The sequence below is a fragment of the Gorilla gorilla genome, chromosome 2, assembly GCF_029281585.2.
Source record: "Gorilla gorilla gorilla isolate KB3781 chromosome 2, NHGRI_mGorGor1-v2.1_pri, whole genome shotgun sequence".
NCBI classification, from domain to species: Eukaryota; Metazoa; Chordata; class Mammalia; order Primates; family Hominidae; genus Gorilla; species Gorilla gorilla.
The window spans coordinates 195,375,436-195,401,969 of record NC_086017.1 but is presented as its reverse complement, the minus strand read 5'-3'; the positions used below and the strand labels follow the sequence as shown (position 1 = coordinate 195,401,969).

At 50.9% G+C, this 26,534-nt stretch overlaps 1 protein-coding gene across 3 annotated transcripts; it reads right to left on the bottom strand.

Annotated features, from left to right (window-relative positions):
* Positions 1-7,548: 7,548 nt before the first annotated feature.
* On the bottom strand, positions 7,549-25,173 carry ECE2 (endothelin converting enzyme 2). 3 transcript variants are annotated; one of them, XM_004038119.5, is made up of 19 exons: positions 24,314-25,173; positions 23,801-24,025; positions 23,479-23,614; positions 23,037-23,252; positions 22,454-22,578; positions 22,190-22,336; positions 21,946-22,011; positions 16,651-16,839; positions 15,517-15,659; positions 15,030-15,144; positions 12,667-12,777; positions 11,067-11,165; positions 10,884-10,961; positions 10,235-10,338; positions 9,925-10,035; positions 9,732-9,799; positions 9,362-9,552; positions 9,153-9,248; positions 7,549-8,518 (listed from the first exon to the last, which is right to left on the bottom strand). In XM_004038119.5, the coding sequence occupies exons 1-19, from the start codon at positions 24,350-24,352 to the stop codon at positions 8,342-8,344; spliced, it is 2,436 nt and encodes an 811-aa protein (XP_004038167.2). In that variant the 5' UTR covers positions 24,353-25,173; the 3' UTR covers positions 7,549-8,341. The 3 variants fall into 3 exon arrangements, with proteins under 3 accessions (XP_004038167.2, XP_004038166.2, XP_004038165.2); XM_004038118.5 differs by having other exon boundaries at positions 23,939-24,025; positions 24,314-25,171; XM_004038117.5 differs by lacking the exon at positions 23,801-24,025 and having other exon boundaries at positions 24,314-25,170.
* Positions 25,174-26,534: the final 1,361 nt, after the last annotated feature.

Here is a 26,534-nt window from a genome sequence, read left to right as displayed (position 1 = left end):
AGTTTCTTCTTCAGCTGTGTGTGTGTGTGTGTGTGTGTGTGTGTGTGTGTAAGGTGAGAAAAAAGGAAGTAGCTCTTCTCCCCTTCACCTGGTGGGAACACTCAGGAGTCTTCTAGGAATCTTATTTTATAGGTTCTGACACACTGAAGAAAAAGACACCTAGTACAACATAGCACAGAGTGAATGTTGGGTAAATGTTTGTGTAGATACGGAAGTAAAGGTCTGAATCCATTTTAAATACCTGTTTCTCTTTTCCACTCAGTGCTTGGATTCTAGGCATGACCTTCCATTGCCATTGCCAATGACTCCCCCAGCGCTGGTCTGCAGACAAAAATTCAACAGTCCATAACTGTTCTGTCTATTCTATCTCTGGCTTCACGGTGTCCATACATTTTCATGCTTTCTTCAGTCATCTGTAGAGGGATTTTTTTCTAAAACTCCTCTTTATCCATGACTTCCTTCTTCTTTTTTTTTTTCCAGACGGAGTCTCGCTCTGTCGTCCAGGCTGGAGTGCAGTGGCGCCATCTCGGCTCACTGCAAGCTCCGCCTCCCGGTTTCACGCCATTCTCCTGCCTCAGCCTCCCGAGTAGCTGGGACTACAGGCGCCCACCACCACGCCGGGCTACTTTTTTGTATTTTTAGTAGAGATGGAGTTGCACCGTGTTAGCCAGGATGGTCTCGATCTCCTGACTTCGTGATCCACCCACCTCGGCCTCCCAAAGTGCTGGGATTACAGGCGTGAGCCACTGCGCCCGGCCCGACTTCCTTCTTTTTTTTTCTTTCTCTCTTTTTTTTTTTTTTGAGACAGAGTCTTGCTCTGTTGCTCAGGCTGGAGTGCAGTGGCGCGATCTTGGCTCACTGCAACCTCCGCCTCCTGGGTTCAAGTGATTCTCCTGCCTCAGCCTCCCGAGTAGCTGGGATTACAGGCACGTGCCAATCGCCCAGCTAATTTTTGTATTTTTGGTGGAGACGGGGTTTCACCATGTTGGCCAGGCTGGTCTTGAACTCCTGACCTCAGGTGATCCGCCCATCTCGGCCTCCCAAAGTGCTGGAATTACAGGTGTGAGCCACCGTGCCCGGCCCCATGACTTCCTTCTATCAGATTGCAGATTTTGTGCCATGTACCAGTCACACCCCAACCAGTACCTTAGAGGAGGTAAGGTGATGTGGCTTTAATAAAGCTCAGGTGACTCCAGATGAAGAGTAAATGAATAGGTGTTGTAGTATGTTTCAACATTTTTGTAGGTTTGAAATGTTTTGAAATAAAATGTTGAGGGCAGGAGAACAAAGCTTTATAGATAGATCTGGTATTTACAACCAAATTCTGCCATTCACCAGCCATGAAGCTTGGGCAAGCTACCTAATCTCTCTCAGCCTGGTTTCTGCTTCTGTAAAATGTGAATCATAAAGTATCTCTCGTAAATTGTTATAAAGAAATGAGGCCGGGAGCGGTGGCTCACGCCTGTAATCCCAGCACTTCGGGAGGCCAAGGCGGGTGGATCATGAGGTCAGGAGTTCGAGACCAGCCTGGCCAACATAGTGAAACTCTGTCTCTACTAAAAATACAAAAATTAGCTGGGTATGGTGGCGTGCGCCTATAGTCCCAGCTACTTGGGAGGCTGAGGCAGGAGAATCGCTTAAACCCAGGAGGCAGAGGTTGTGGTGAGCCAAGATTACACCACTGCACTTCAGCCTGGGCAACAGAGCAAGACTCAGTCTCAAAAAGAAAGAAAGAAAAGAAAGAGAGAGAGAGAGAGAGAGACAGAAAGAAAGAAAGAAAGAAAGAAAGAAAGAAAGAAAGAAAGAAAGAAAGAAAGAAAGAAAGAAAGAAAAGATAAATGAGCCGAGGTATTTAAAGTGCCCAGGTAGGTGTCTGGCAACTAGAAAGCAGGCAGTTGTCATTTTATTTTCCAGTTACCTCAAATCTGCAGGGTGACTTAAATATTCTTGTCCACTACTCCCCACCTCCAAGCCCTCAAGCTTCCAAGTTTCTCTTGCCAAATGCAAATGTCTGGCCGTTCTTTTCTTTTTTTTTTCTTTCTGTCTTTTTTTTTTTTTTTTTTTTTTTTTGACAGAGTCTCACTCTGTCGCCAGGCTGGAGTGCAGTGGCGCGATCTCAGTTAACTGCAACCTCCACCTCCTGGGTTCAAGCAATTCTCCTGCCTTAGCCTCCTGAGTAGCAGGGATTACAGGTGCCCGCCATCATGCTGGCTGATTTTTGTATTTTTAGTAGAGATGGGGTTTTGCCACATTGGCCAGGCTGGTCTCGAACTCCTGACCTCAAGTGATCCGCCACCTTGGCCTCTCAAAATACTGGGATTACAGGTGTGAGTGACTGTGCCCAGCTGTGGCCATTTTTTCAAGGCCCCGATAACACTGATGTCCTGCTTCATGCTTCATTTCAGCCAAACTATTTTTCTAGGAGCACTCCTTTCTACCATATCACCAAACTCCCAGCCTTGTGGCCAAACTGCTCTCTAATCAGGGCCAACCCATTACCTGACCCTTCCTTCCTCCTTCCTTACATTACATCCGTAAGCCTGCCATGCTGCCCCCTAGACATGGCCTAAGCTGTAGAGCTACATTATCTTATGGATAGCTCACACATCAGAGAACTGTTCAACCCAAAGCCATCACTTACATAACACCAGGCTTGCTCCTGGCAGCACTCAGCATTGCACTGTCTCCACTGGCTTGCTTCTTTCTTTGTGAGGTATTCTTCAAACAGCCAGATTGTGCTGTGGCCCTTCTTACTCTTAATTCCTAGGACTGACAGCAAATTTTTTTTTATTGTGTTTTTTTTCCTTTTTTATTTTTTGAGATGGAGTTTCCCTCTTGTTGCCCAGGCTGGAGTGCAATGGCACGATCTCGGCTCACTGCAACCTCTGCCTCCCGGGTTCAAGTGATTCTCCTACTTCAGCCTCCCAAGTAGCTGGGATTACAGGCATGTGCCACCACACCTGGCTAATTTTTTGTATTTTTAGTAGAAACGGGGTTTTACCATGTTAGCCAGGCTGGTCTCGAACTCCTGACCTCAAGTGATCTGCCCGCCTCGGCCTCCCAAAGTGTTGGGATTACAGGCGTGAGACACTGCGCCTGACCTTTTTTCCCTTTCATATCTAGTCCCACAGAAGATTTTACAATTCTTTCTTTTCATACCTACTATTACTACCACCCTTCTACAGACTCATAATCCCTTATTATGTCCCTTTCACTTATCCCCTTTTGATCATTCTAAACACTTCACCATTTCTGAGTAAGCCTTGCCCTTTCAGGTGACTGGCCATTTCACATTGTTGTTCCTTCTGTATGAAACACCTTTCACTGTTTTTCAGCTCCAGCTCAATGTCACCAGTCCAGGAAGCTTTTCCTACCCTACCTTTAGGTTATTCATTTCTTCCCTTGTGCTCTCATCATGCTTGGCACATACCTCTCCCTCCCTAAACTCTGAGCCCTTGGAGAACAGGAACTGTGCTCTGTAGCCCAAGCTGGAGTGCAGTGGCTTGATCTCAGCTTGCTGCAACCTCTGCCTCCTGGGTTCAGGTGATTTTCCTGCTTCAGCCTCCCAAGTAACTGGGACTACAGGCATGCACCACCACACACCGCTAATGTTTGTATTTTTAGTAGAGACGGGGATTCACCATGTTGGCCAGGCTGGTCTTGAACTCCTGACCTCAAGTTATCTGCCTGCCTTGGCCTCCCAAAGTGCTGGAATTACAGGCATGAGCCACTGTGCCCGGCCTGGAACTGTGTCTTATTCATCTTTATGCTCCTAGCCTCCAGCCTAGCGCCTGGCTTGTAGTGAGCCTTGATAAATATTTGCAGAATGCATGCATGCGTGAATGAATGAATGAATGAATGGCTTTGCATTCATCTTCAGGCCATCTTTGTGTATAATAATGACCCACTGGGAGCTGTCTTTGGAGGCCAGAACTAGGCATTGGAAAATCATGAGGTTTCTCCATTTGTAAATCATGATAGACCCACTAAAACTGTTTTTTTTTTTTTTTTTTGAGATGGAGTCTCCCACTGTCGCCCAGCCTGGAGTGCAGTGGCGCGATCTCAGCTCACTGCAACCTCCGCCTCCTGGGTTCAAGCGATTCTCCTGCTGGTCTTGAACTCCTGACATGGTGATCCACCCACCTCAGCCTCCCAAAGTGCTGGGATTACAGGCATGAGCCACTGCGCCCAGCCTGCTTTTTTTAATTAAAAAAAAAAAAAATAGGACCTCCAATGCTGCAGAAAACTGTGCTTATTTTTATGAGGGACTCTCTTCCACCCGGACATTTCCAAAGTGCTATCAAGGGTGTGAAATCATACTTCTTGGCATATGTTAGCTTATTGTGGATGGGAATTAGTTAGACTTACCAACGGGACTGCATAAGGGATGGCCTAGCACTTTACCAATAATTGCTTCCCTGTGTCCACCGAGGAGCACCATCCCTTATTTCCCCTTCTGCCTTGACCCACCAGAGCATATCACATACGCATACTCAGCCTGACAGGGCTACTAAGGGTAAAGGTTACATCTCTTACCTGATGTTCACCTTGGCTTGCCTCTGGAACCAAGCACCTGCAGAGTGTTCAACAAACAGGTGTTCCCTGGCTTGATTTCAGCTCAATGTGTGCTTAGGTTTCCTGAAGCCGTCTGGTTGTCACATGTGCCTTGCCCAGGGAATCTGGGTTGCATGGAAACGCACCTGCTGGTGATGGTCCCACTCAGAAGCATGATGAAATTGCCCAGAAGACAGATGTGTGTGTTTCAGTCTAAATTCTGTGGTGTTGGAAGACTAACTGATAGTGATTAAGGGCATCTGAGTTCCAAATCTAACTTTAATGCAATCTGTCTTGTCTGACATTGGAAGTTACGTGATCTTTTCCCTTAGTTTCTCCATTCGTAAAATAGAGACAATGATAGAACCTCCTTGCAAATCACTGTGTGCATTTAATGAGAAGGTATGTTTAAAGTGTTTAGCACAAGCTTAAGCAAAATAGTGACCCAGTAAATTAAGGCTAGCCATCATCATCATCATTTGACACTTTGACCTTTTTGCAATATGAGGTTTTAATAACCCACTGGCCAGCCTGTCAGAATCCTAAGCTGGCCTCTGAAATTAGGTGTCAGGGAAAGGGTAAGGCGTTATCTGCCAAGCCTGTCTCCTCAGTCATTATGCTGTCTGACATTATAAATCTCATCTGAATGTCACGAGTCACTTATTACTATCTCTTTGGGTTCCGGAATTTGCTAAGCCCATGGATTCACTTTTTAGAGCATTAAAGCAGAAATGCTCCTCAAAGATCATCTCATCCAATTCACTTGTTTTACAGACTGCAGAAGACACTGAGACCTGAAGGCCTAATGTCACACAGCTCAAGGGTGGCAGAGCTGGAGCTAGACCAGGCCTGCAGATGTGATGGCCTCCTCTTTCCAATACATGCAGCCATTTACCCTGGAGTCATGCTCTTAGAGACTCAGGCTGTGCTTTCCCTGGGTCATGGAGTTCCTCAGTACACTTTCCTCCTTTCTGAGCAGTCGGCTACTTTCTTCCTTTTGTGGCCAGCCAGCACTTTGAGGTCACATGACAGAGATCCACATACAGCTCTTTATGGAGAGATTGTGGGACACATACTACTGCCATTCACCAAGGGGCCAAGGACCAGCAGCAATCATAACCAGAGCTTCACTCCCCCCCTTCCACACTGAACAAACTCATCCCTACTTGCACCTTGGAGAGCACTAAGGTTTTTTTGTGTTTTTTTTTGTTTGTTTTTGAGACGGAGTCTCGATCTGTAGCCCAGGCTAGAGTGAAGTGGCGCAATCTCAGCTCACTACAACCTCCACCTCCCAGGTCCCGGTTCAAGTAATTCTGCCTCAGCCTCCCAAGTAGCTGGGATTACAGGCACACACCACCACGCCCAGCTAACTTTTGTATTTTTAGTACAGATGGGGTTTCACCATGTTGGCCAGGCTGGTCTCAAACTCTGGACCTTGTGATCAGCCCGCCTCGGCCTCCCAAAGCGCTGGGATTATAGGTGTGAGCCACCGCGCCCAGCCTAGAGCACTGAGTTTTAAAGAGAATTGAGATTGAGGCTGGGTGCTGTGGCTCACACCTGTAATCCCAGCACTTTGGGAGGCTGAGGCAGGTGGATCACTTGAGGTCAGGAGTTTGAGACCAGCCTGGCCAACATGGTGAAACCCCATCTCTACTAAAAATACAAAAATTAGCTGGGCGTAGTGGCACGCGCCTGTAATCTCAGCTACTCAGGAGGCTGAGGCAGGAGAATCACTTGAACCTGGGAGGTGGAGGTTGCACCACTGCACTCCAGCCTGGGCGACAGAGTGAGACTCCATCTCAAGAATAAAAAATAAAGAGAATTGAGATTGGACTCTTTCCACTGTTTTGCTGTAGTTCTCATTTCATAGGTGAAGACACTGAGGCTCATGGAGTTTAGGGAACAGGGTGAAGCTCACAAAACTATCAGAGCTTCCATTTCAGTCCAGCTCTCTTTGACTGCAGTGAAGTAGTTAGGGATAGATCTGTAAAATGGAGACTAGAGTATTTATAAAGGGCGGTTGTTGCAAGGATTAGGTGAGCTCATGAAGGCGAAAGTGCCAACAGAAGAAGAGTCACCTAAGGGAAGAAGAAACTTCTCATTCATCAGTTTTGTTTTTTTTTTCCCTAAGAGATGAGGTCTTGCTATGTTGCCCACGCTGGATTTGAACTCCTGAGCTTAAGTGATCCTCCCACCTCAGCATCCCGAGTAGCTGGGACTACAGGTGCACCACCTCACCTATCTTATTCATTTTTGTATCACCAGTGCCTGACACATTGTTGATAAAGCAATATTTTTTTGAAAATAAGCCTATGAATGTATAAATTAATAAATGGATGAATGAATAAAGAAATGAGCCACCTAGCACAGGTGCCTGGAACACAGGAGGTATTCAATCAACGTTCCTTTTCCCTCCCTCACTCTGGAGGGTAGAGGCCATATATGCAGTCTCTGTGCCTGGCACTTGGTAGGCCTAATGAGTGTGTGTAGGTGGAATGGCTGACTCTTGGGAGCTCTGAGCCTTTGAGGCTAGAAGGAAATGTTTGTCTTTTCAGCTACAAGCAGAGGCCAGGGCTTTGAGCTCTGGGAGCTCAGGGAGTGATATGCCCAGGACTTCCCACCACTGCAGGGTAAGGGCCGCCCATCTTCCAAGTTGACCCTGGCCCAGTAGTTACCCACACTGAGTGTCAGGCCTGGCTGCACGCACCAGTGGAGGAAAGCAGCAAATCCTTCCAGCTGTAGAACAGCTGGGGATGGGGCTATGGCCACCAGTTAGCAGACAATGTATTCTGCCCAGTCAGACTCAACTTCCTTCCATTCCTTCATCCTGCCTCTCTTTCTCTGTCTTCTCTGGGCTTCAAATCTCAGTCTCCTGTATCTGCTAGTGAGTAAATGAGCACTGAGGACAGTGGCTGGCACACAGTAGTTGCTCTGTAGACGCTGGTGGAATGAGTGAATGGATACATGAAAACAGGACTGAAGGAAGAGACAGGCTGACGGATGCATGTCTGTTTATTGGCACAGGGTCCTATAAGGGCCAAGACCACACCCTCCCACCCTCTTTTCTGTAAAAATGAACTCTGTTCTTCCTTTTCCCTGCTCTATCTGCTTTCCTGCTTTGTCCAGGGAGAATCAATCATTTGCTAAGGCTTGTGCCCTAAGACACAGGAACCAGTACCCGCTACACATATGCACTTCCCCTCTCAGCCCAGGGAAACAGTGGGCAGCAGGAGGCTTTCAGAGGCCCTTGGGCTTCCACTAGGAGTTGTCAGTGAAGGTCAGCAGCAGCACTGGGAGCAGTGGCACAAGGAGCACAGGGTGAGGTGGGGGTAGCCCGTGAGGGTGAGCCAGACAGAGCTGAGTCCACCCCTAAGTGCGCACTGAGTGAGCCTGGGGAGAAGTCCAGGAGGTACACCACCCAGGCCTGTGGGTCACAGTGGGGCAGGCACGGCAGGCCCCATGGCCGCCAGGCTGAGTGTGCCTGGGGCCAGAAGAGGCAGACTCCTTCCTATGGGAACTGGCCTCCCCACCCAGACCTCTTCCAGGCAGGGTGACACGGAAAGATGTCACAGTGAATGGTGGGGGCTCTGCTGGAGGCAGGGGCACCCCCAAAGCAGAGGCACAATGTGGTGATTGAGGAGGGTCTGTACTCATGTCACCTGTGGTGGGGAGGGACTAGACCCAGCCCAGCTTGCATTTGCTTCCTCCCAACCCAAGAGCAAACAGCTTTGTCAGGAGAGCTGCCCCAGGCCTGGTGACAGCTGGCCATTTCTCCCCTGATCCAGGTCTACCACACCTCACACAGCTGCCCTGGGTTCATGGGGGAGCCGACAGGGCAGCCGAAGTGCCGCAGGAAGTCACGGGAGTTGGAGAGAGTGCCCAGCACGCGGAAGCGGGCAGGGCTGTGGGGGTCGGTCACCAGCCCCTCGTGAGAGCTCTCTGGTGTGCGGACTGAGCACCACACCTGCGGGCCAGGACAGACATGGGGGCATATGGTGTCTAGTGTGGAGCCGGGCCTTAGAGTCAGCTACAGCCATCCCAGGGGCACAAACCACCACCGCTGCAGCCCCTCCCAAGTTCCTTCCAAAACTGCCCTGGACATCGGGTTGCCCAGCATGGACATGACGAGGGGAAAAAGCGGAGCCCCAGAAGCTGCCTGCTGTGGCTGCCCAGCGGAGGCTCTGCCTGGGTCCTTGCTCTGCCACTTACTCTATTCCTGGGCAGCCCCGGACAGGCCACTCTGCGTCCCGAGCTTTAGTTTCCTGCATGTCTCCCTCACAGGAACAGCGTGAGGATGAACGTTTGCCCCCTTCGCCACCCTTTGCCCCACCCTGTGCCCCGCAAGCACGACAACCTTGCCCTTTGAACTATGCGAAATCCTACCAAGGCATTCTCCCGCTCAGGCCTCTTCAGGCTGCCTTTGTGGGCCCTGGCTGGCCGGAGGCTCTGGGCATGGGCCTTCCCAGCCCACCTTTCATGCCCCAGCCTCTGCCCCATTCACCAGCCCCTTTGACGCGTGCCCCAGAGTTCTCCTAATGACATACTCAGGAGGGAGCAGGACAAAGGGGCAGACCCCAGGCCTTCCGAGAGGGTGATACCTGGGCAAATCCCACGAAGAAGAGCTGGTGGTTGGTGAGCCCCACGGCTGGCAGTTGCTGCTCCTCCCCATGCTTTCTCAGCCATGCTTTGTAAGCCTGGGGACAGAAGAGTGGGCAGCAAGCCCATCCAGGCCTGCCCCCATCCACCCAGCACCTTTCACCCCAGGCCAGCAGGCCTCAGCCGCTGGAGGGCTGGTCAGGCCACTCACATTGTAGGCAGCCTTCAGCCCCCCGTTGTCAGCAATGTTCTCCCCCAGCGTCTGGCGGCCGTTGAGCCTCTCCCCATTGACCTGGTATTGATTGTACTGTTCCTCCATGCAGGCGGTGTGGTTCCGGAAGGCTGCCAGGGACTCATTCTGCCACCAGGGCCGCAGGTTCCCTTCTTTGTCATACTCGCGCCCTGAGGAGAACTCACCTTTGCACCCCGCCAAAACCAGAGCTCATCTCTTGGTGGCAGCAGTGCCCCCACCAGTCCTGGTCCACAGACTTCAGGGCCCTTGGGGCTACATCAATGTCCCAAGGCCTTGCAGGAGCCACTGGGAATTCTAGGCTAGAGGGGACGACTCCATGGGCCCCTACCTTGGTCATCAAAGGCATGCGTCAACTCATGGCCCATGACCACACCGATGCCACCGAAGTTCAGGGCCCTGGTAGGTGAGGAATAGCAAGTGAGGACATGGTGGGGGTACTTCTGAATCCCACCTCCAGCCCTGCTCCCAGCTCAGCCACAGGCCCAGGCCCCAGCACCCAGCCCCTCCTGCTTCAGACACACTTGGGGTGGTTGCGGGCATAGAAGGGGGCCTGCAGGATGCCAGCGGGGAAGACGATCTCATTCTTAGTTGGAAGGTAGTAGGCATTCACTGTCTGGGGGGTCATGCTCCACCTGGCGGAGGAAGAGTGAGAGGCTGAGGCTCCCGACTCTCCTGACACTGCTCCCCTCCCAGCAGCCCTGCCCTACCTCCTGCAAGGGTATGGGGCCGCCGGTCTGGGACCAGTCTTGCCACCCTTTTCCCCCATCCCAGGAAACCTTCCCCCACCTCTCCTGCCGCCCCTAGTGTCTATGTCCACCCCGTCATTCTCACTGGTCTCGGCTGGGAGGCTTGCGGAGCTGGTCAGCCATAACCTTGGCAGAGAAGTTGTACAAATTCAACATGTTTTGGAAGAAAGAATCTTCAGAAATTTCGTACTGTGGGAAAGGTGGGAAGTAGAAAGAGAGCAAGAGAATTCATTGGAAAAGATAATAGCCCCAGTTTGGCTACTCATTAGTATCTCTCCAAACCTCAGTTTCCTCAACTGTAAAATATCTAGTAAACCATAATTGGCAATATTTAAAGGCCATTTATGTTATGGGTGCTGTTTTTTTACATACTGTATTCATTTATCTCACAACAACCCTATGAGGAAGGCACTAGTAGGACCCCCATTTTACAGAAAATGAAACCAAGGCCTAGAGAGATTTTGTTAAGGTTACAAACAAAATCTTGTTAGGGGTAGAAACAGAATTTGATTAGGCTTGACTCCAAATCTTGGCTCGTTAACACTATATTTCACTGCTGTTTGGCCTGCAGCCTGTCACAGAGCCAACATTTTAACAATGCTGGTTACCTCCATCTGCCTCTAAAAGAAACCGACAAGCACCTCTTTCCCAGTGCTTGAGCCCCAATTACTAAGCCCAGGGAACAGTGCCCTCTACAGGGCTGAAGTTCAGTACTGATGAGCGTAGGTACTCACCCCGTCATAAACATCATCCAGCTCTTTGGGCTCCAGGATAAAGTCTGGGAAACCAATCATATCATAGATGGCATCTGCCTGAAGAGACCAGGTTAAGGGTTTGTTTCCTTCCCCAGGTTCCTAGCAAAACTGTATCCTTGAACCCCACCTCAAGATGGCGCCCCAACCCTAGCCACCGCTCACTTTCTCCTTGGCTGCCTGGCGGGTCTTCTTATCCATCCAAACCAGCTGTCCCAGGGCCTCCTCAAATGCGGTCCGGATTTCGCTGATCATCCCCTCTGCCTGGGAGGCAGGAGGCAAAGTCAGCCTTCCCCTGCACTGAATGCATCCCTGCCCCCACCCATCCACCCTTGGTGCCCCATCCGCGTCCACCCAGGGGAAATGGGAACGTCTAGACTAAAGAAATACGGCTGAGCACCTGGAGACGATGAGAAGGAAACACCATTTGTAAAGGTACTGGGATTGTGGCTGGCTTTTTTCTTAATTAAATAAACATTTTAATTGACAATAAGTTCATCAAATTATAATTTAATATAGTGCAATGATTTTTTTTTTTCGAGACAGAGTCTGGCTGTGTCACCTAGGATGGAGTGCAGTGGCGCAGTCTCGGCTCACTGCAACCTCCGCCTCCTGAGTTCAAGCGATTCTCCTGCCTCAGCCTCCCAAGTAGCTAGGATTACAGGCTCCCGCCACCACGCCCGGGTAATTTTTGTATTTTTAGTAGAGCCGGGGTTTCACCATCTTGGCCAGGTTGGTCTTGAACTCCTGGCCAGGTTGGTCTTGAACTCCTGACCACGTGATCCACCCGCCTCAGCCTCCCAAAGTGCTGGGATTACAGGCGTGAGCCACCATGCCCAGCCTAGTGCAATGATTTTTATCTGATTATGAAAAGAGGACATTCACAGAAAATTTGGAAAATTGAGAATTGAAGAACAGACCAGTTATAAAGCACTCATTCATAGATAAGTTCTTTTAACATTTTGATTACCCACTTCTAGAGTTTTTCCCTCCCCTGATATGCATATAAAATATGGAATTATGTTGTATAAGGTATATATTTTTTGTAACCTACTTTTTTTGCTGAAAGATATATCAGCCATTTAAGGATCCTCACAACCCATCCTAACCACAATTTATTTTTCCTTTACCCTATAGTTGGACATTTAACCTGTTCTCATATTCTGCATTATGAACAACATTGCCATAAAAACCATAAACATCCTTACAGGTAATACTTTAAGCACATCCATTATCATATCCTAATAAATAAATATTTCTTCTAGTTATATAGTTAAACATAAACACATAGACAACTTTAAAGGACTCTTATAATCCCACTGCCCAAAGCAGCACTACTTCATTTGTTCATCAATTTACATCCAGTTGTTTTTCTTTTCTTTTCTTTTCTTTTTTTTTTTTTTGAGACAGAGTTTTGCTCTGTCGCCCAGGCTGGAGTGCACTGGCGCGATCTCGGCTCACTGCAACCTCCGCCTCCTGGATTCAAGTGATTCTCCTGCCTCAGCCTCCCAAGTAGCTGGGATTACAGACACCCGCCACCACGCCCGGCTAATTTTTTGTATTTTTAGTAGAGACCGGGTTTCACCATGTTGGCCAGGCTGGTCTCGAACTCCTGACCCCATGATTCACCCGCCTTGGCCTCCCAAAGTGCTGGGATTACAGGCGTGAGCCACCGCGCCTGGCTCCCGTTGTTTTTCTATATGTCTGCACATACATGAACAGTCAATTTTGAGGGCATAGTGTTGAAAGAATCTTGTAGACTCACAATTTCTTTGCTTTGCCGGTCAAACATGGCCTTCACAAAGAGGGACCCCAAAGCGAAGCCAAGGGCGTCATCCGTGTTGGAGATGCAGGTCTGCCACCTCGGCACACAGGACTGTTAAAGGACAAAGAGCCAGGACCCCAGAGATGGCTGTGTCCTCCAGTCAGAGGGCCTTTCTCTGTCACTGGGGCTAGCAGCCCTTCTCAGCTCTGGACAAGAGTCCTGGGTTTGCTCAGTGCCACATCTGTCTTTTTTTGAGACAGGGTCTTGCTCTGTCACCCAGGCTGGAGTATAGTGGTGCAATCACTGCTCACTGCAACCTCTGTCCCCAGGGCTCAAGCGATCCTCCCACCTCAGCCTCTCGAGTAGCTGGGACCCCAGGCACGTGTCACCACACCCAGCTATTTTCTTTTGTATTTTTAGTACAGAAGGGGTCTCACTATGTTTCCCAGGCTGGTCTTGAACTCCTGAGCTCAAGCGATCTGCCCGCTTTGGCCTCCCAAAGTGCTGGGATTAAAGGCATGAGCCACCGTGCCCGGCCCACAACTAATTTTATATCCAGTCAGTCCCCCATGCAAGAAACCTGGGAGTCACTCAGCTTCCTCCATCTCCCTAACCCCCACATTCAGTCTATCAGCAGTTTCTACTACTTTGACTTTTTTTTTTTTTTTTTTTTTTTGAGATGGAGTCTCACTCTGTCACCCAGACTGGAGTGCAGTGGTGCGATCTCAGCTCACTGCAAGCTCCACCTCCCGGGTTCACGCCATTCTCCTGCCTCAGCCTCCCGAGTAGCTGAGACTAAAGGCACCCGCCACCACGCCCGGCTAAATTTTTTGTATTTTCAGTAGAGACGGGGTTTCACCGTGTTAGCCAGGATGGTCTTGAACTCCTTACTTCAAGTGATCCGCCCACCTTGGCCTCCCAAAGTGCTGGGATTACAGGCATGAGCTACGGCGCCCTGCCTGCTTTGATTTCTTAATCATCTTTCCCATCCACTCAAGTGGACGGGGAAAATGATTACCACTTCCCTGACCTATAACACTATCATCTTGAACTCCTGAGCTCAAGCACTCCACCCACCTCAGCCTCCCAAAATGCTGATTACAGGCACGAGCCACCACACTCAGTCTGCAATTGCCTTTTTTTTTTTTTTTTTTTTTTAAACAGAGTTTTGCTCTTGTAGCCCAGGCTGGAGTGCAATGACGCAGTCTTAGGTCACTGCAACCTCCAGGTTTGAGTGATTCTCCTGCTTCAGCCTCCCGAGTAGCTGGGATTACAGTTGCTTGCCACCACGCCCAGCTAATTTTTTGTATTTTTAGTAGAGATGGGGTTTCACCGTGTTGGCAAGGCTGGTCTTGAACTCCTGACCTCAGGTGACCCACCTGCCTTGGCTTCCCAAAGTGCTGGGATTACAGGCATGAGACACCAAGCCTGGCCTGCAATTGCCTCTTAACTGGACACCCTGACTCCATTCTCATCCCCGCTTCCCTGCTGCTCCCCTCCATCTTCCATTTAGCCACCAGAAATATCATTTCATACATAACCCAACTGTGTTTCTCCTCTCCATGGCTACTCCCATGGAGCCCCATCTGTGAAAGAATCAAGGCCGGGCTTCCCAATACAATATTCAGGTCCCTTCCCAAGTGCCCCATGCCCACCTTACCAAACCCCGTCTCTCATTTGCCCTCTTCTCAAGTTCATGCCAGAACCTGTGTAAAGCCACCATGCTCCTTTTGGCCTCTAGGAATTTGCACATGCCGTTCCTTGTCCCTGGAATGCCCTTCTCCCCGGCTTTCTTGGTGAACTTTTCCATCACATGGCACCTCTCAGAGAAGGCTTCTCTGATGCCCTTCCCCACCATCCCCCCAGGTGAAATGTGCTGTCCCACCTCTGTCCTATAGCACAAAAGTCTTTCACTCAGTGTGAGCAGTTATCACCACAAAATATAATGTATTTGTTTACATGTCCACTCCCCCCACTTAATGGGGCATCTTGAAACTGAATACTCATTTATTTATTATATCCTCTCCATCCTCCTCATCAAAGCCGAGTGCCTATACATACCATGTACTGTGCAGGTGCTTCACTTACATTAACTCAGCTAACACTCTTCCTGACAACCCTCCAAGTTATTCCTGCTTTACAGAGCAGGAAACGGAGAGTCAGAGAGGCTAGGTGATCTTCCCAAGGTCCTACAGGCTAGAAAATGAATGAGTTGTGATTGGAACGCAAGTCGGCTTGCTTCCAAATTCTGCGCTCCATACTATGCACCTGTGCACCATGAGGCACATGGTGCCTGACACACTGAAGGTATGCAGCATCGGCTAGACTGGATCAGAATGTGGAGGCAAAATCAGAAAGCCCACCTTCTTAGTGCCATAGAGGGTCTCCAGCAGCTTCTCTTGTGCAGACTCAAAGCGTCGGTCCAGGCTTGAGGTTGTCTTTTGCACCAGGTTCCAGATCAGGTAATTGTTCAGGATGCTGACAACCAGACCAGAAAATAAGAAAAGGGCAGGTGGGATGCCCTTCCCACCCCTCAAACCAGCCCCCAGGAACATGCAAGTTGCAGGAGTCCCGAGAGGCATATGTGGAAGCTGTCCCAGGGTTCCTCTTTGGTCCCGGGGCCACACACCTGCCTGTAGAGGTCAGGTTGGAGAGCAGTGTGGGGACAGAGATCACAGGGAGCACCCTGCAACCCTAGCGTGGAGGAAAAGCCCATAGACATTCTGATTCAATGTTTGGAAGGCCCATAGCATTATCAAATGTTGTTCTGTGTGGTTGGGCCTGTCCACTATGCCCAGCCTTGCTGGAGACCTCCACAGAACCCACCCTCACCCTGGGCTACCCCCACACCTTGGTTCCGTGTGGTTGATGAGCTCTGACACCTGCTGCAAATAATCCATCCCATACACCACCACAGGCTCAGAGTCACTCAACTCCAATGGTGACAGCAAGAAAGACAGGAACTCAAGCCAGTCCATGGAGGGCGCCAGAGCCTGACAGAAAAAAATCTCAGGCCTTGCCTGCCCGACTCGCTTCCAGCAGAACCCTCCCCCACTGTATGCTGTAGCCTGGGAGCCCTTCCCATTGCCATAGCAACAACTACTGGCTTCATGGTGTATCCTTCCTGTAATATACCCTTTTCCAGGCCTGGGCACCTCCAATCTGGGAGCCCAACCACTTATTATACAAGGATAACCACTACATGTGACATTCAGCTGGGGCCTAGATATTCAAATATTTTCCTAACAATTGATAAAATAACACTCCCAACACCCTGCACGTACTGGCTTCTCCTCCAGAACCACACTCCATCCCAACTTTTCCATAATCCAACATCTAAAGTGTTAATGGCCTGGAACAGTACGGGTCCCCCAGTGGAAACTTTCACTTCTATTTTTTTTTTTTTTTTTTTTTGAGATGGAGTTTCGCTCTTGTCACCCAAGCTGGAGTGCAATGGCGCGATCTCAGCTCACTGCAACCTCCGCCTCCCGGGTTCAAGCGATTCTTCTACCTCAGCCTCCTGAGTAGCTGGGATTACAGGCATGTGCCACCACACCCGGCTAATTTTTTATTTTTAGTAGAGATGGGGTTTCACCATGTTGGCTAGGCTGGTCTTGAACTCCCGACCTCAGGCGATCCACCTGCCTCGGCCTCCCAAAATGCTGGGATTACAGATGTCAGCCACCATGCCCAGCCTATTCTGATTGCTTTGTGGACATCTCATACAAACTGTTATACATTTTTAACACAATCCCTCCATGCATCCCCAGGCAAGAAAGGGACCAAAGGATGACCCAGTGAGAGGTGGCCTAAATGGACACCATTTTTTTTCCCCAGGACAGCAGCAGTGCAGCTGGGGAGCACAGAAAAGCAAGGGAATGAGGAAAGGACTGGCTGCCTTGGGGAGATGGCATGGAGGGAAGCTGGGTGGTCCGTGCCAAGGCTGGCCCCTCTCAGTTGTCTCCAGTCCCCTGCCTGCCCCACCTGCAGCTCTGAAATGCTCATCTTGTGATAGATCTTCTCCTCGTCGCGCCGCTGGTCCTGGGGCACTGTGATGTTGGCCAGCTGTATCTCCAACTCCAGCACCTGCTGCATCTGCTCCCTCGTGGAGGTGGGCCGCCCGCCCAGCAGCATCCCCAGTTCCTCCATGTAATCCAGATAGGCAGTGAGCACCTGTCAAGGCCCGGGTGATCCTCAGAGCCCAGCAACAAGTCCTGCCCAAGGCTGAGATCTGTTCTTACCACCACCTCTGCCCAATATCTCTTCTGCTTGATCCTTCTGGAAGCCTTTCTGGATGACCTGTTTCATTTCTGACACACTGCTTACCGCCATTGGCTAAGTATTGTTTACTTACCTCTTCTTCTTCTTTTTTTTTTTTTTGAGATGGAGTCTCACTCTGTTGCCCAGGCTGGAGTGCAGTGGCACGATCTTGGCTCACTGCAACCTCCACCTCCTGGGTTCAAGCGATTCTCCTGCTGCAGCCTCCTGAGTAGCTGGGACTACAGGCGTGTGCCACCACGCCTGGCTAATTTTTTGTATTTTTAGTAGAGACGGGGTTTCACCATGTTAGCCAGGCTGGTCTCGAACTCCTGACCTCAGGTGATCTGCCCGCCTCGGCCTCTCAAAGTGCTGGGATTACAGGCGTGAGCCACTGCACCCGGCCATGTTTACTTACTTCTGTACTTGTTTATCATCTGTTTCTCCAAGGAGAAGGTGAGTTCCAGCAGAGCATTGTTCCAAGTTACAGCAGCTTACTCACTGCTGTCTCTAGGGACTAGAACACAGAGTAAGTGCTCTGCAAATGTCTGTCCAGCAGATGGGCCTGCTTCCCATACTGCTTTGCCTTCTCATTTCCTAGATCCCTGCTAGTTGTCCCAGCCCATCAGTGACCATGTGCCTTCACTGAACAGCTGACTGGACCTCAAAGGGGATCGGGGCCATGGTGTCCTCAGGCCTCTATTACCTCCCATCCTGCCAGGCCTCAAGCTAGCTGCTTTCTCCACTACCCGCTGGTCTCCAAGGGAGAGAAAAGCATGGAGAAGAAATATTTAGTGACCACTTCTGCAGACATACATCAGACTCTCTATTAGAGGCTTTCCATACAGTGTATCTTTTCCTCCCCGCACAGCAACTTGATGAAGTGAAGATGAGTCCCATTTCACACCCCAGGGCAGAAGCTTGGGAAGATGACACGGCTTGACTTCCATCACAAACTAGCAGATGGCAGAGTGAGAATGTGGCCCAGGCCTGATGACCCCAGGGCCATGGTGGCCCTGGCCCTTCTCGGGTCCAGTACAAACTCATGTGGCCTCACCCCTGCTGGCCCTGAGGCTCCATGAAGGCAGGGCTGGGTTTGCTTTGTTCACCACTGTAATTTCAGACCCAAGCACAGCTGTCTGCCACAGAGTAGGTGCTCAATAAATATCTGTTGAATAACAGAATGAAAACGTGCAAACAGACACTCAACACTGCTCTGTGCCAATTCCCTTAACCCTCCTCCCAGAAACCACTTCCCACTCAACCTGAAGTCCCACCTGGGCTCCACTAATCGCCAAAGGCCATCTCTTCTTCTACTTACCAAGAAGTTTTAGATCCCTTAATATTCATTCTGTGTATTTCAAATTCCTCCTGTCTCTCACCTCTCCTCTTACTTGCTGCTGGCATCAGAGGAAGAGGTTTGAGTACCAATCCCAGTCATCCCAGCTCCTGAGGGGGATGGTTAGCTAAACCAGTGATCTCACCTTACCCCTTCTCTCCCTACCTCCTCACCTTCAGCTTAGTGCTTACTTTTGAGACTCTCCTGAACCCTGCTTTACTCTTAGTTTTTTTGTTGTTGTTGTTTGTTTGAGATGGCGTCTCCCTCTGTTGCCCAGGCTGAAGTGCAGGTGTGTGATCTCGGCTCACTGCAACCTCCGCCTCCTGGGTTCAAGCGATTCTCCTGCCTCAGCCTCCCCAGTGGCTGGGATTACAGGCGCGGGCCACCACGCCTGGCTAATTTTTGTATTTTTAGTAGAGACAGTGTTTCGCCATGTTGGCCAAGCTGGTCTCGAACTCCTGACCTCAGGTAATCTGCCCACCTCAGCCTCCCAAAGTGCTGGGGCCACAGGCGTGAGCCACTGCACCCAGCCTACTCTTAGTTTTCATCCTATCTTAACCTTTTGTGTTGCATCTTTCTCTAGATCCCAGCACAGGAGGCTTCCTGAAGGCAACCAGTGACATGCTGACAGCCAAACCAAAATCTTTCCTCTTGCCCCTTCCAAAGGGTTGAAGGATGTGGTTCTCTCCCAAATTGTAAAAATTATCTCCTCCCCTGACTCAGATGATGTCAAAATCACACATCTGTTCACATCACTTTTGAGTTTCCCTTTCCATTTCTTTTGGGATGAATCCTAAATTTGGCCCACAATGCTCCTGCATAGTGTGAGGCTATGGACCTGTCCAGAAGGCCTTGGCCCGCATGCCCCTCCTGCTCCCTCTCCCATTGAGAATGGCCAGTGGGCTGGCCATATGCCTTCCCACCTTGGAGCCTTTGCATAACCTATTGCCTTTGTAGAGCCCTCTCCCTTCATTGCAGCCTATCCACACCCTGGAACTAGGCAGGTTCCTGGTCACACTTGCTCTCAGAACCCTATGCTTCTCCTCTATAATAGTCCCAACAACTGGAAACAGGACAACTGTGTAGCGAACTGTTTTATGCCTTCTCCCCCACTCAGAGGGTAGTAGAAGTGTCTTGTTCACCATATGCCTAGAGGAAGGTCTGGCCAAGGGATGCTCAGCAGATGTTTCTGAATGAATGACAGAAGGACAAATGGTTGTCCTACTCCACAGCAATCTCTTTTGCTGACTCTCCCACTGCCCTTAAAATACAAGGATCTCCTTCTGTCCTTTCTCTGTCCTCCTCCTGTCTCACCTCTTCAAAGCCTTTGTTTAGGTTTCTTTTTTCTTTTCTTTCTTTTTTTTTTTTTTTGAGACAGAGTCTTGCTCTGTTGCCCAGGCTGGAGTGCAGTGGTGCCATCTCAGCTCACTGCAACTTCCACCTCCCAGGTTCAAGCGATTCTCCTGCCTCAGCCTTCCAAGTAGCTGGGATTACAGGCACCCGCCACCACGTCGGGCTAATTTTTGTATTTTTAGTAGAGATGGGGTTTCACCATGTTGGTTAGGCTGGTTTCAAACTCCTGACCTCAAGTGATCCACCTGCCTTGGCCTCCCAAAGTGCTGGGATTACAGGCGAGAGCCACCACACCCGGCCCAATTTTTGTATTTTTAGTAGAGATGGGGTTTCACCATGTTGGCCAGCTGGTCTCAAACTCCTGACCTCAAGTAATCAGGTCGCCTTGGCCTCCCAAAGTATTTGGATTACAGACACCCTGCCTGGCCTGGTTAGGTTTCTAAGGAGACGCCCCTCAGGCCTCTGGGTCCTTTCAGGCTTATTCTCTCTTCAGGACTCCACACAGCTTTCCCAGCTGCCTGCTGACCTCTCTGTATGTAAGGTGCCCAGGTCCCATCAAACTCACATGTCTAAAAGGAGCAGCTCCCACACCCTGATTGAGCATCTGCCACATGCAGGAGCATAAGTCTGTACCCCTAACCTACTCCAAACGCCGTATGAGGTTGATGCTATGATCCCCTGTTTACGGATGAGGGAACAGCCTCAGAGAGATTAATCAACTTGCACCAAGCAGCAGAGCTGAGACTGAAATCCAGGTCTGACTCCAAAGTCTCTCCTATTCCTGTGACGTTGCACGGTCTCCTCTTTCTCAATGTACCCTAAGCTGGTTCTTCCTAGAGACACCCCTAATTCCCAAGGGACCCCTCCATTCCACCATCATGAAAGTGTACAGCTTCAGCCATCTTCACCTCTTCCCTCCTCTAACATCCGGACACCAAGAACTCATGATTCTGACTTGATGATATCGCTTACATCCTCCCCTTCCTACCATTCCTTCTGCCACCTCTTTCATTTGGGACCTTCCTGACTCAGAGCACGGAGTACCGCAGACGCGCTTAATTCATCTCCAGGCTTTCTTTCTCACATCTACTTTTCATACCCCAAACAAACTGACTTCCCAAAGCACTGCGCTCCCTCCCTACTTTGGAGCATGCAATGGCTCTCCGGGAGCTACAGAATAAACTCTGCAGTGTGCTATTCAAGGTCCCCTCCATAACCCACTCCTGCCCACCTCTCCAGCTTCTCATCTGCCTTGAGTTCTATATTTTACCACAGTGGACCCCTTGCCATGGTCCAGACACACCTAGCCTTTCCCTTGTCAACACTTTTTTTTTTTTTTTGAGATGAAGTCTTGTTCTGTTGCCCACGCTGGAGTGCAGTGGTGCCATCTCAGCTCACTGCAACCTCTGCCTCCTGGATTCAAGCGATTCTCTTTGCCTCAGCCTCCCAAGTAGCTGCGATTACAGGTGCACACCACCATGCCTGGCTAATTTTTGTATTTTTAGTAGAGACAGGTTTTCACCATGTAGGCCAGCCTGGTCTTGAACTCCTAACCTCAAGTGATCCGCCGGCCTCAGCCTCCCAAAGTGCGGGGATTACAAGTGTGAGCCACTGTGCTCAGCCTCATCAACACTTTTGTTTAAACTGTTCCTTCTTTCTTTTTCTTTTTTTTTGAGTCGGAGTCTCTCTCCGTCACCCAGGCTGGAGTGCACCATGCCTGGCTAATTTTTGTATTTTTGGTAGAGACGGGGTTTCACCATGTTGGCCAGGCTGGTCTCGAACTCCTGACCTCGTGATCCACCCACCTCGGCCTCCCAAAGTGCTGGGACTACAGGCGTGAGCCACCGCACCTGGCCTAAACTTCTTTCTACCCAGCATGCCCTCATCCACTCCTATGTATTCTACAGGACCTGGCTCAAATGCAATCTCTTCAGGAAGACTTTGCTGGCTCCGTAAGTCTCTCCTGAATCCTCAGGACCCTCTTGTGAGCTTTGTTCTCAGCTATCTAGGTCCATGAACCCATCGACACTGGACGCTTCCTGTGGCGATGGCTCAGAAACTTATATCTCAGAATTCCCCCACTGGACCTGGCACACAGTAGGTGTCTATGAAACCTACTAGAAGAATAAGAGGAAGGAAGGAAGGAAAAGGGGAAGAAAGGGAGGGAGGGAGGGAGGAAGAAAAGAAGAAAGAAAGGAGGGGCAGTTTGTTCACTAGGTGACAGGATAGGCTCACCTTCCCTGCTCTGACCCTTGGCAAAGGGAAAAGTCAACAGGGATCAGCCCAGCTCAGCAAGGGGTAGGGATGGGGGTTCGGAAGATGTTCCTTACTTTCTCATTGGCAGTTCTGTTTAAGTAGTAATCCCGAGAGGGCAGAAAGAGCCCAGACTGGTCCACCTGCAATGTCAAGGAAAGGAGGTGAGCCCCTCGCTTTCCCCACCATGGGAACCTGAATTCCCGAGCAGGGGTAGAGGTGGGGCTGGGGGGTCAGCCCAGCCTGCCTGTCACAGGAGAGGGAAGTCTGGGCTCAGCAAAGTGTCCCTAAGTCTCTCCCCACCCTTTCCCAGCTCATCACCTGGATAACATTGCTGTTGGAACTCTTAGAGTCGGCACTGATGTAGACGGTGAAGAATGGGGTGGCCCTGTAGGTCCCTGCTACTGCCTTCAACACCTCCATAAAGTTGTCCTGGTCCCAGGGCCCCGTAATGTTCCAACCACCAATCTATGTAGAGACCATAAGTGGAATGATTAGTGCAGGAGCTCCCAAAGCGTTCCTGGGCCATCTCCTCTCTCAAGGCCTCTCCTGCTCCCCTGCCCTCAACCGGCTCAGTGGCCCTACCTTGTCAATGAGGTCTCTCAGTGGCTGGGCTCCCAGCTCCTCAATGCGCTCCACCTGTAGGCAAGATAGGTAGAAGCGCTGTGTCTTCCGCTCAGCTTCACTGCTGGAGTTGAAGGTGGTGTTTTCTGTGGGGCAAAACACAGGATCCAGGTGGCAATTATGTTAACTGCTGAGGGGGAGTCCCTGGCCCTTGCTCGGTTTCTCTCCTTGCCTTGTCAATGAGCAGTCCTGCTAACACAGACCCAGGAAGAGTGTCTGAAACAGCAAGCCGTGGCTTCCTCTCCCTGTCCATGGAGACCCAAGGATATCTAAGCAGTACAGGCTCCCTGGTGTCTACCACACCACGACAGTGCTCCAAACAGAGTGCAGAGAAGCGGCCCTCCATTATACCCAGAGCTCTGCCCCCATCAAACCCATCCGCACTTCTCAACAGTCCCCTGCTCTCTGCCTCCCCACCCTCTGGAGTGTTCACAGAACCATCCACTTCCTCATTCGTGGACACTGACTATTTGCTAAGTGCCAGGCCCTATGCTGGGCACAAGGCACATAGGTGGCCCAAGGCCTCCCTAACAGCCCCACTCACCAAGCAGGTGCTTCAGTATGGCCTGGTTTTGGTCCCAGAGGCTGTTGAAGGTGTTCCAGCGAGAACGCCCATCGGGCAGGGGGTTCCTCCGAATCCAGCCCCCACAGGAGAACTGGTAAAAGTCCTCACAGGGGCTCACCCCTCGGTCCAGGGACTCCAGGATTTTTCCAGCCACTCGAATGCAGGCCTCTGTAAGGCAGGTGCTGTGGGATGGGTCTGTGGTAGGGAACACAGCCGGAGGGTAGGAGACTGTCAGTCTGTCTGTCTGGAAGAGGCAAACTCTTTGCAAGGGCCATGACAGCAGGAAGGTTGGGAAGAGAAAGCAAAGCCGGGGGGCTTTTCTGCAGGGAAGGCTTGGTTCCCACAAGTGAAAATCTTAGAGGCCCTTAGGCCTCCAGAACCCCTAGTTATGAATACTGATGAAGAGTGTGGGCCCACCTACCTCTGTGGTACTGGACCCCTAGGGCCACAAGGCAGCCCAGAAGCAGTGCAGCCAGCAGTAGAGAGACACCTGCTAAGACCAGCTCCAGCTGCGTGCGTGAGCCTAACAGCTGTCTTGTCCCCTTCTGGAATCCCACCTGGGGAACACAGGGGGACAGAGAGTGACTGAGATGCAGGGCAGGGATCCAAGATTACCAGAGGGTGAAGCCACAGGCAGTTTTCAGAGCCACAGGGTTAACTTTGGGCCCGGGGGCAATGAGGCCAGCCGGTGAGTTGAGCCCTGAGTCTGTTTTGTGCAACGTCATGGCTTAGCATCGCCTCACCATAGTCCTAGAGCAGAGGCCAGAGATGGAGCGGAGGTGGGGGCAGGTGACCCTCCAGAACAGCCCAGAGCTCCTGGGTGTGCCAGGCGTCATGCCAGGGCTGGGGCCTGGTGAGAAAGGGGAAGCCCCCTTGCCCACCTCCATGGCGTCCGGGGAGGCCCCGCCCTCTACGGGGGTCTCGGGTGCGTCTTCATCCCGAAGCGTGGCCCGTTTGTACTCCACCATCTGCCAGACAGTCGGGGTTGCCAACCGAGGTCAGGCAGAGAGGGCTATTTGCCCACGACCCTGCCCCAGTGCTCCCTGCCTCGCGGACCCCTCCCCGCTGCTAAGAGGGCCCTTCCCTTTCCACCTGCCCTGCTCTCGGGCCTGGGGTCTCTCTATCACCGCTCCACCAGGCCCGGCAGGCAGCCCTACCTCCGCGAGCCGGGCACCGCCTGCCCCTCCGCGGCCGACCCCTCTGCCTCGTCCCCCTCCACCCAGTCCCCTCCCGTGGAGCCCGGGGCCCCCACTCACGTTGCTGCCAGCTCCCAGCTCCTGCAGCGCGACGTTCATGGTGGAGTCGGGCCAGGCAGTGATTCAGGGCTCCCGGCAGCTGGCCCGCTCCCGGGCCGCGGCCCCGGTCCCCTGCCCGGCCCCGCCGTCACCAGCCATCACGGCCGCCGCGCAGCACCCCCGCTCGGCCGCGGCCGCACCCCCCCCCCCCGCCCGAGTCCACCGCCCCACGCGGAGCCCCGCCCGGGGTGGGGGGAGGGTGGGGGAGAGGGAGGAGCGCGCCGAGGCTCTCCGCAGGCTCCAGCTGCCCTCCAGCAACACCGGAGACCCCTCCACGCTTCATGGTCCGCCCCCCATCTCAGCAGCACCCTCCTTCAAGCCACCCATAATTTACTTTCCTAGGAAAAGTAATGAAATTCAACCAGGCCCAGACGTTGCTAATACTCCTTGGCCTACTTCCCCCCAAATTTCAGGCTCTCTCCATCCCCGTTAAGCACTTTAGAGAAATTATGCCCTCCTGAGGAACGTCTTCCCCCAGTAGTCCACACAGCCCCTCTTCAGCCGGCAAATACAGAGCACACAGGCAGTTCACTCACATTCAGGGTGTGCACGTGGTACCTACCTATGGTACCTACCTATGTGCAGAGAGCGCATAGACGCCAAGGACACGGGCAGGCACGACGCCCAGCACACAGTCCACACACACACGAGATGCCCACAGAATGTACACACATTGCATACTCACACACAGTGTACACAAGCACAACACACCCAGAGCCAACACACACGCACGCTGTGTTTCTGTATGTACACACACCAAGTGCAGGGGGAGCATACACTCCACACACACACAGCCTACCCTGACTCTACTCTTCCATGGCGCTTCAAGACCACACTTCTACTCTCCAAGATAACTGCTGTCATCAGATCGTCTCATAAAGGGAGGGTTACAGATGGTGACAAATTGGCAGGGAAAAAAACAGCCATGCACAGATATTTAAAGAAAAGACGTGCTAACACTTCTAACTTGGGGAAAGCAAACCGTTTTATTTGGGAGAATTACAAGGAGAAAAAAAAACTAACACCAAGCAATATTTAACTGAAAAGCAATAGTGTGGCACCCATGCATCTGCCATCTGCCTTCCATATTGTCATTCCTTAATCAGGCCTGGTGTTATTGCAGTCTGCTGCACTGAAAAGTGCCTAGTGTTTTACAATTCAAAAAAAAAAAAAAAAAAAAAGGAAAAGAGAGTGCGCTTCATCTTCCTCTCCCCATCCTCCACCCCCACTGAGAAAGTACAACAATTTGACCTGAGAAGGCTTGAATGGGTAGCAAACACATAATCCATTTCTTTCTCTTTCTCTCTTTCTTTCTTTCTCTCTCTCTCTTTCTTTCTCTCTCTCTTTTCTTTCCTTTCTTTCTTTTCTTTTCTTTCTTTCTTTCTTTCTTTCTTTCTTTCTTTCTTTCTTTCTTTCTTTCTTTCTTTCATCTTTCTCTCAAGAAGGGTGTCAGCCGGGTGCAGTGGCTCATGTCTGTAATTCCAGCACTTTGGGAGGCCGAGGTGGGTGGATCACGAGGTCAGGAGTTCGAGACCAGCCTGGCCAACATGGTGAAACCCCGTCTCTACCAAAAATACAAAAATTAGCCAGGCATGGTGGCGGGCGCCTGTAATCCCAGCTACTTGGGAGGCTGAGACAAGAATCTCTTGAACCCAGGGGGGTGAAGGTTGCAATGAGCTGAGATCATGTCACTGCACTCCAGCCTGGGCAACAAAGGGCAAAACTTTGTCTCAAAAAAATAAATAAATAAAATAAGAGAAGGGTGTCTCACTTTGTTGCTCAGGCTGGAGTGCAGTGGCATGGTCATAACTCACTGCAGCCTCAAATTCCTAGGCTCAAGCAATTCTCCCACCTGAGCCTCCCTAGTAGCTGGGACTACAGACACGTGCCACTGTGCCTGGCTAATTTTTTAAAATTTTTTATAGAAACGGGGTCTCACCATCTTGCCCAGGCTGGTCTTGAACTCCAGGCCTTAAGCAATTCTCCCACCTCGGCATCCCAGTGTGCTGGGATTGCAGGCGTAAGTCACCATGCCTGGCCCATAATCCATTTATTGACGCTCACCTCAGTTCTCAGACAACTTGCTGCAGTGGATCTAATGCAGAATGTTCTTGCGGCCGAGAAAGAGTAGATGATGAATGAAGCAGGCTGAGAAGTGTTGCATTTGCTTTTGTTGGCATTT